Raw genomic sequence first — 9,147 nt, 5'->3', positions numbered from 1 at the left:
GAAATCTAGCGCTGTCTCTGCTCCCGTGCCGAGTGGGCGCTGCTGTCCCTGGAGACGGGTGGTCGTGCAGAGGGACAATCACGCATTCGCCGGAGGTGTGCTCTGGTCACCACTCCTTTCGTTCCCAGGTTGCGCTCCAGGGGTGGAGCAGAGGGATGTTAAGGGGACGAACAGAAGCCAAAGGGAGGCCCAGTCCCGCCCACACCCGGGGAGCCCGCATCTCCAGAGCATGGGTCCCGGACTCCCCCGCTCTGCCCAAACCGCACGAAAGTTTTGGCCAAGGCTGGGTGGGTGAAAAGGGCTCTAGGACGCAATTCGAAAGGTTCCTTCCAAAGCCTCGGCCTCCTCTCCCGCGGGCCTAGTCCTCTCCGGAAAGGTTTCGGCTCCCTCCCCACCCCAACCCCCCCGCCTCGGAGCCCAGAGCCGCCCTCGGCCACTTCCTGGGCCCTTTGGACCCCCCACTCCCACCCCCAGGGCGCCCAGCTGCAAGCCACGACCGGCTGCCGTGGCGGCAGCACCCACGTGGAATGTGTGCCACGTCGTCTTGGAACTACCAGGGGAGAAGCATGTCCCCAGGCTAGAGGGGTCTCCAATCCCCGCCGGAACCTGGGTGCCCTAAGGAGTCTGGCCGCTCCACGGGTTCCCTCTCTCCAAGCCTGGCCCGTGGGGTGTGGGCGGGTTCGCCCAGTGTCGTCCTGTTCCGGAAGCAGAAGGCTCCGGAACGCGTTTTCTTCCCAACCCGGGACCGCACGTTTCAGCCCTAAGGGCCAGATCCAAGATCCGGAATCCGGATCAAGGATCGGCTCTGGACCCGCGCTGGGAGCAGCTCAAAGGCCCGGGGGCTGCGCAGGCGGCTCCTCTCCTTCGGCGGCGGGCGGCCGGGCGGGCGTGGGCGGCTTCCCCCGCCGTTGGGGTGGATTACAACGGCAGCCTCTGCAGGAGAAGAGACGCCAAAGCGCCCGTTACTGCTGGTGGTGGACCAGTGCTCGGAGCTACTTCCTCCCAGCCCCGCCCCCGGCATGACCCCGCCCCCGCGCGAGACTCCGCCCCTGCCCGGCGCCCGCCCTGGGCTCCAGTCTCCTTTGGAGGCAGCGGGGTCCCCCTTAGGCCTTAACTTCTCTCTCCCCGCACCCTGCCGTCGTCACCTCCGCGCCCATCGTCCCGTGCCCCTGTGTGCCCCCTTCCTGTCCCCAACCTGGGATGGCCCCCTCCCTCAGGACCTGTCTCGTTTGAAGGCGGTCTTTCTGACCACCGTGCGCCAACCTGCCCCAAGGGCTGCGGATAAACCACCAATAAAAAAGTTTTGGAGGCGGGCAGGTGGGGGGCTAGGCCCTGCTGAGGGTCTGCAGGGCTGGGGGTGGGGAGGGGGGAGGGGCTCCCCTCCAGCCCGGACTCCTTCCAGGGAAGGCTTGTGGTCACCTACCTTATGTTTGGGACACTTCAAAGAAAAGTTCTCTTCGATGAATATGCAACCTGCCACCAAAGAGAAGTGTGGGCAGTTAGGATGGCCGCAGGGCCTGCCAGGGGCCAGGCGGGGAGGGGACCCAGCGCCCATGAGACCCCAGGCTACAGGGCTTCTTTGCAAACAGTAAAGCAGACCGGGCTTGAAATCCTCCCCGGTCTCAACCCCATCATGGCTGAGCTGGCCTCCATCTGCCTCCACCCCACGGGCCTGTGTGTTTTCTGTTCTCCCTGCACCGGAAGGCCTGCTTGTCGCTGGGGAAGGCTCCCCTGAGTCCCTATGGATGACAGATCCCCTGTGCCTGTCTCTCCCCCCCCCCCCCCGGCTCCCACCTCACTTCATTTGGCCACACTTGTCACTTCCTCCTACTGGTCTATGTATCGGTTACTTGCTTGCAAGCCACCTGCACAGGTGTGGCTCAGAGCAGGCACTCAGGATATGGGCTTGTCCCTGTGGGGGCCTCGAGGGGGAGGCAGACCTCCATCTGGGGGCAAGGGGAAGGCGGGACTGAGGTTTTGGGTCTGGGTGAATCCCAGCAGGCATTTGGGTGCCTTGGGCACTGCCCACCCTGGGGGGACGGAGAGGACTGTCCTGAGCATGGCCAGTTCCTGATGCCCAGGGGTGCACGGATATTGCAGCAAGTCGCCACTCCACTGCCTTATGCCACCTTGGAAGGCCCTGGCTTCTCCCCTAGGAGCCCCAATCACCACCCCTTAGTCCCCTTCTGGGCTCACCCCACCCCCCACCCCGCTGGCCATTGTTCTGAACAAACCCCAAACCCATAAATAGCCGGAGGCCAGAGCTGGCCAAGCAAGTCCTCTCCTTCCAGCACATTCCTCCTGCTCACGCTGTGGCTCTGTGCCGTGGCATCACGACAGCATGGTGGCTGGTAGACAGGGCGGGGAGGCGAGGGCAGATCTGCAGGCCTGAGAACAGGGTTGGGAAGGCTCCAGGCCTGTGGCTGTCTCCCCGTTTTTTCCGACCAACCACCGCCAGCTCTGGGGAGCCTCAGACCAAAAGCTGCTGTGAGGTCTGTGCACTTCGGGGCCGGCGGCTGGAATTGGATCATCAGTTTTTCCTCTTCCCTACGTGCTCAGATGAACCGGACACGGCGCCGGGACTGAACTCACACCATCCAAAGAGCACTGAGCTAAAGCCCCAGGCCCTCGTGTGTGGGGTCATCCCTGCCCCACATCCCGCCTCAGGGCATCAGGTCCTTGGGTCTCTGGAAGTGAAGGGCAGGAGGTCACCACTCCCCAGACCAGGGTGCAGCAGCTCCCCCCATCCACCCTGGGTGTGTGGCGGGGAACCACGGGAAGGAGCCAGGTCATCGATCCCTGCTGCCTCTCCTGGTGTCTGCACCTGGGGACCCGGGGACCCCGCTGACAGAGCGGCCCTGGTGCCTGAGTGTGGAAAGACTCAGACAGACCCATGGTGGGCTGGCTTCTGCCAGCGATTCTGAGTCACAGCCCCAGCCAGGTGCTCCTTAATGGGGTTGAAGGGACAGGGTTAGTGGGCCAGGGCAGAAGGGGACAGCCCTGGTGACCCAGACATCTGGAGAACCCTGTGGACCCCCCTTGGCAGACCCAGGGGTCGGGGAGGTGCAAGGTGCCAACAAGGGTGCAAGGCCTCCCCACCTCCCCCTCAGTTCCTCTGTGTCCCACCCGTCCCGCCTGCCCAGAGGTGCCATGGCCCGCCCTCCCTGCCGCCCCCCTCTGTGTCCCACCCGTCCCGCCTGCCCAGAGGTGCCATGGCCCGCCCTCCCTGCCGCCGGAGGCTCGCTGGTTCTCCCAGCTTCTCTGGCCTCTAGTACCCGGGGCTCCACCCCTCCTCGGCCAGCTGCGAAGTGGTGGTGCTCACGCCCGCCACACTGTCCCCTCCCGCACTCTGACGACCCCTTGGGCTGATGGCCGGTGAGCTTCTGTCCCGAGGGAAGCAGCCCCGTGTGGCAGACGGACAGATTGCCAGAAGGGCTCCAGGCCCCCCTCCACCCGTCCCTGCCCCTGTGCCACTATCTGTTGCAATGTGGCCCTGTCACTCTTCTCGGGCAGAGGAGGAATCCATCCTGTGAATCTGGACGGGCTGAGGGACTCGGTTTTGTCAACTGTGTGGTGCTGAGCCTGGCCTGCTGGGGCACGAGAGGCCACACGGAGCAGGGAGGAGCTGACCCGACCACAGCCCTCGAGGGCTCACCACGCCCTCGGCACAAAATCACGAGGGACTGGCGTTTAAGCCAGGAAGCTGGGCCCGGGAGGGCACACCCCCGTCCTGCCTCAGACCTCTCCCCTCCACGGTGGGGAAGCTGGATGGCAGGCTCCACACCCCCGTCGCCCCTCACCCTAAGGCCTGCGCACTCAGTGCCCGTGAAGTCTGTGGGTGCAGGCTGTGTCTGCACCATCAGGTCTCGTCTCCTGCCGGGACAACCTCTGGCCCCATGGGCCCTGGCTGAGGCAGTATCTCATCCGCCCCGCTTCCGGGCCCCCTTCCTGCGGCAATCTCTGGGGCTCCACAGAGACCCCTATCATGCGGGAAATCCTTTGAAGATTTCATTTCAAATGGAAGTGCATTGTGTCCGCCCTGATATGTACATCCCTCTGGTAACGAGCTGCCGTGCACCTCTCGTGACCTTGTGGGGCTTGGCTCCAAAGTCACCTTCTCCTAGAAATCTCCCTGGATTCCACCCCCCCCCCCCCCCACACACCCGGCTCAGACAGGACAAATCTGTCCCAAGGGCCACACTCTTCGCCCTTTCTGGTTGCCATAACTTTGGGCAAGCTTCGTGACTTTCCTGTCTGTCTCACTCGAACGGGAGCCCCCAAGAGGCTGGGGTGGGAGAGAGCACAGGATGGGGAGCAAGACAGGCAAAGCAGTGGCATCCTGGTCTGTCCCGCTGTGTGGCCATGGGGAAGGCAGCCTGTCTGGGAGCCCGCACAGAGCCCTGGCACCCAATGGCTGCTAAATTAATCGCTGTAGGAGGGGTGCAACTCGGGGTCGTTATCTACCACTGGGGTAAGGCCATGGGTCTGGTTAAGTGGCTGAGTCCACGCTAAAACCTGGTTCCCGCTGCCCAGAGGCGCTGAGGAACCGGCAAGAAGCCCCACACCCGCTCCAGCCGGCCCCCTCCCTACACGGTGCTAGCACCTCGGCCCGTGCCAAGGATCCGCCATCACTCGGTCCTGCGGGTGCTCCCCGGGGTGGCCTAGCTGGGGCTGCTGCTGGCCCGGGACCAGGCGGGCAGGTGGGGGCGCAGGGAGTGGTCCCCTCGGCCCAGGGCAGAGCCAACAGGCACTCAGGGTCGGGGGGGGGGGGGGTGTGTCCCCGGGCAGTGGGAGGGCCTGCTGGGAGATCTCTCTGCTCTGTCATCTACGAGGCGGGGGGTGGGGTGGGGGGTGGGGGGCGCGGAGAGCATGGGGAGGCGGCCACCGTCCTGGGGGCTGGCCCCAACCGGGCTGAGGGCTGCACTTCCTGGGCGGCGTTCTTGACTTCGCTCGCCGCTCCGAAAAGAACAGCCGCAGCAAGAAGAGGTGATCCTAATCTCTGTTTTACACACCGGGCGCCCTTGTGCAGAGGGGTCCTCGCACCCGCCCAAATCCACGCGGTAAGAAGGCGGCCACGGGGGTTTGAATCCAGGCCAGAGCTGCCTCTCGGGGACTACAGTTCCACCACAGGCAGTCTCTGTGGGCGCAGTCGGGACTGTGTGTGAGCCCGAGTCTCCCTGCGTGCCCCATGAGGTGTGGACTTCCGGATCTCTCCGGCCCATGCGGTCTGTCACTCTGTGCCTGGTCACAGCGGGTGCTCACGAACGCTCACCCAACAGACGAACAAGTAAGAGGAGAGAAGGAGGTGGGGGAGGGTGCCTCCAGAGCCCGGTGTCCTGCTAAAACTTACAACTGTTGCCGATAGCCGATTGGCTTTTTCTTTCTTTTTTTTTTTTAAGTAGGCTCCACGCCCAACGTGGGGCTGGAACTCACAACCCCGACATCAAGGGTCCTATGCTCTAGTGACTGAGGCAGCCAGATGCCCCCCAATAGGAGTGTTTTGAACCCCATCTCCTTCTACCTCATTTGGTGTTTGTTGAAGTGTATACCTCCCATCTTTTCTTTACTCAGTGAACTCCTATTCAGCCTTCAAAGGCCCAGCCCCAGTACCCCTGCCTGCCTGAGAGCCCCCCCAGCCCCTGGCACTCCTAAGCTCTGATACGTCCTGAGCCAGCTCTCCATCCTGTAATGCATGTCCCTGGCATCCCTCGGGCGGGTGGCTCAGGACTGGTTCATCTCTGTGGCCTTAGCTTGTCCATCACAGGTCCCCGGAGAGAGAGAGAGAGAGCAGAGAAAATAAAGGATTCGCTGGGGCAGGAGGGGAGGGAAGCCAAGGGGTCAAATGGGACGGGGTTCAAGGAGCGGTGGTGCCCAGTGCCCCCCGGGCTGCTCAGGTGGCCTCCAGGGCCTTCCTGTCCCCTTGGGCTGGCTCTTACCCGCATCGCTGGCACACGGGTAATGGTAGGTGTGGGTGCATCCTTTGTGACAGCACCCGATGGTGGCCCCGGCTTCTTGGCAGCTGGAACAGGTCTGGTGAGGAGAGAGGGAAGACGGGTGAGTCTATGTCTGAGGGCCCTGGCACGCGGGCTTTACAGACAGGCCCCCTCACAGACCCCACCTCCTTTCCCCCCGAAATGCCCCCTGACATCGGTGGGAAGGAGGCTCAGTATGGGGCGCAGGCGTCCCCAGGGCTGAATCTGCGGCAGAATTCCAGCTTTGGACGAGGGGACCCTCTTGGGGCAGGGAAATGTCTAACCTCGTGGAGAAATATCAGGGTCTTGGCACCACACAGACCTGGGTTCAAATCCCAGCACACCATTCTGCCCTGGGTGACCTCCACCGCTAACTCAAACTCTCCATGTCCCGTCAGCGCAGCGGGGACATTGCTTCCCTTATGGGACAGCTGTAAAGATTAAAAAAGAGACGCCGTGTGCCCAGCACACAAGAACTCATGAGGCCAGTCACCCTACAGCTGTGGCAACCAGCCCGTGCTGAGCGGGTTTCTGTGGGCAAGGCACTGGGTATGGCCTTACGCACTGGTTCCTCCCAACAGCCCTTGAGGCAGGTAACTTTCAGGAACCCCACTTCCTAGACAGTGAAACTGAGGCTTCCACTCCAGGCACGAGTGAAGGCAATAAGCGCTGTTTCCTACCCAGAAAGAAACTGTCCCGCCCTTTGATGGGCCATTCACCCTCACTAGATCCGTGGAGGTGAGGCCGTGGCCGGTCCTGACGGGATGAGTTGATGGAAATCTCATGCGGGGCAGCACAGCGGCCCGCCCGCTCTGCCCCATGCCCGGCCCCGTTGTCTGAACAGGGACATGGCCAGGACAGGTGGGCAATGCCAGGGAGGCGAAGCAAAACCAGAGGCCTCACTGTGTGGGCTGGGGAGTACATACAGGAGGGCAGGGCCACGCCCCAGTGCAAAGCCAGCAATAGGTAATGACAGCTAATGATGTGCCCCAAGTGCCTGGAAGCAGCCTCCCCATGACCTGATGTTGACATTATCGTAATTCTACCCAGGTTACCAAGGGAGAGCTCAGAGAGGCTGAGTAAACTGCCTGAGGGCACACAGCTCTTAAGTGGTTGAGCGGGGCCTTGAGCCCAGCTGCCTGGCTGGAGCACAGGCTGGCGATCACCACCCCATACTGCTCGGGGCAGGGGTGGGCTCCAGGCCAGGTCCCAGGACTAAGAGAGAGATCCCACCCCCAGCATCTGGGGAAGACCACTTGGCTGGGAAAATGCCTGCGAGTGCTCCCTCTGGCGTCAAACTGCAAGTGGGGAGGTGCAGGGAGGGGGGCTGGGTATATTCTGGAACATCAGGTTTTCATAGAATGCCTTTAGACGCGCAGTGTCCTTGCGGTCAAGGCTGAGACCTCCTGGGACCGTGGGGCCCCAAATTCCCTCAATTTCTGGCCCACAAAGAGGGAATAAGGCAGGACTGGGGGCCCAGACCAGGGCCGCGCCCTCGGGTGTTTTGTTGGCTAAAGGGTAACAGGCAGAAGAGCAGCCTCACGCCACGCCCCCTGCAGCCCCCCAACAACCGCTGAGTGGCATTGCAGACACGAAGAAATCAAGGGACAGAGGCCTTGGGGCCTTCAGACCCTTGCCCCCCGGCTCTGATCCTCTCTCCCCCAGCAGGGCTTGTGAACCTGACCAAGGAGCCCAGGCTGGTGGAGAGGGGCCCAAACTGGAACCCACCGGCTTCCTACTAGCACCGAGTCAGGCGTACGCCCACCTTCTGGGCCTCCCACGGCCGGGCCTCGCCTGGATAGGAATGGGGTCCGTGGCAGTTCAGGCGAGGGGCAGACTCTGGGCAGACTGAGAAGCCAAGGTCCCAGGGGGCGGGCATGGCAGGGGTCAGGGACAGCAGGCTGTGTGGGGGTACCCGGGAGGGGACAGAGAAGAGGGCCCACGTGGAGGTTCTGTCCCCAGAGAGCAAAAGTGGGGCCAAGGCACGGACAGGCGTGCTGGGGCCCGGAGCCCGGAGGCGCAGGGCCCTGACTGCGGGCCTGGGAGGGAAGACCGACCCCCCCACCTTCCCCCCAGTCCCGCATCCCTGCAGCCCTCCAGCCGGGCTTGGCCTCCCGAGGCTCCCAGAGGCCAGTGACTTGCTGGTGTCACAGAACCCGCCCGCAGTGGAGCTGAGATTTGAACCAGGTCTGTGCCTGTGCCGGTGTGTGTCCTGGCCGCAGCCCCGTCCTGACCTTCCCAGGGCCGCCCCCCGTGGCGGAAGGCCACCACGCCATTTTTGGCATAGGGCACAGCAGGCAGCAATGGGCCGACAGGACCGACTTCCTGCTCCAGCCCTCAACAGCGACGTGGACCAGGAGGGCACGGCACCACTCTGACCCCGGCTTCCTCGTCGGCCCAACAGGACTTTTACGCAAGTACGTGAGGTGAGGCCAGAGCACCTGGAACGGGCTGGGGCTTGTTTAACCCACCGCGATGGGTGCAGGTGATTTGGAAAAGACTGGATCGGGCCCTGGCTCAGAGAAGCAGCACAGCCAGGCCAGAGCCAAGGAGGCAGGGAGGCCCTGGGTGCGGGGGCTGGTGGGGCGTGCGCGCTGGAGGAGGGAGTATTACTGAGGGTATTGCTTTTTAATGATGGGAGAGACTTGAGCCTATTTCAGGCCTGTTGGGAAGGAGCCAGGAGCCAGTGAGAGAGAAAGAGAGAGAGAGAGAGAGAGAGAGAGAGAGGAGGACACGGAAAGTCGTAGGTGTCCTGTTGGGAACTGGGGTTTCCTCAGTCAGGCTGGAGGCCGCTGCTGGGCCGGACGCCTGGGCCTGGAGAGGTCTCTGTGGCCCAGGGCTGCGTAAGGTCTGGTGCAGGAAACAAGGGGAGGCGGAGGCCCTCGGGCACGGGGGCTGGGGTGCCATAGGTGGCGGGAGGGGGCGGGCCCTGGGGGGTGGGCAGAGTGGGGGGAGGAACAGAACGCTGGCCCCGCCACCATGTCCCAGGCACGTTCCGCTGACGACCGCCAGACAGGCCCGAGGGGGCCCCAAGAGGCCGCCCGGCTGTCTGCTCACTCGGGCGCCTGCAGCCCTCGGAAGGGGCCGTGGGGGGCAAGGTCCCCTGGAAGCCGGACCCAGGGCATCACCGCCAGCGTGGCGTGGGCCGGCCGCCCTCGCTAGTCCTAGCACAGGA

General features: G+C 63.6%; 1 protein-coding gene across 2 annotated transcripts in view; it reads right to left on the bottom strand.

Annotated features, from left to right (window-relative positions):
* Positions 1-463: 463 nt before the first annotated feature.
* Positions 464-9,147, bottom strand: part of RAI1 (retinoic acid induced 1) — a 79,584-nt gene continuing 70,900 nt past the window's right edge. For both annotated transcript variants that reach the window (XM_039227389.1, XM_039227390.1), the window contains exons 3-5: positions 5,937-6,030; positions 1,424-1,473; positions 464-933 (exon numbers count right to left, since the gene is read on the bottom strand). In XM_039227389.1, coding sequence (XP_039083320.1) covers positions 919-933; positions 1,424-1,473; positions 5,937-6,030 — 159 coding nt within the window. In that variant the 3' untranslated portion in view covers positions 464-918. The remainder of the gene's footprint in view (positions 934-1,423; positions 1,474-5,936; positions 6,031-9,147) is intronic.

This window comes from Hyaena hyaena, unplaced genomic scaffold, assembly GCF_003009895.1.
Source record: "Hyaena hyaena isolate Hyena2069 unplaced genomic scaffold, ASM300989v1 scaffold_27, whole genome shotgun sequence".
NCBI lineage: Eukaryota > Metazoa > Chordata > Mammalia > Carnivora > Hyaenidae > Hyaena > Hyaena hyaena.
Note: the sequence above shows the minus strand (reverse complement) of the source record. Positions and strands in the feature narration are given on the sequence as shown.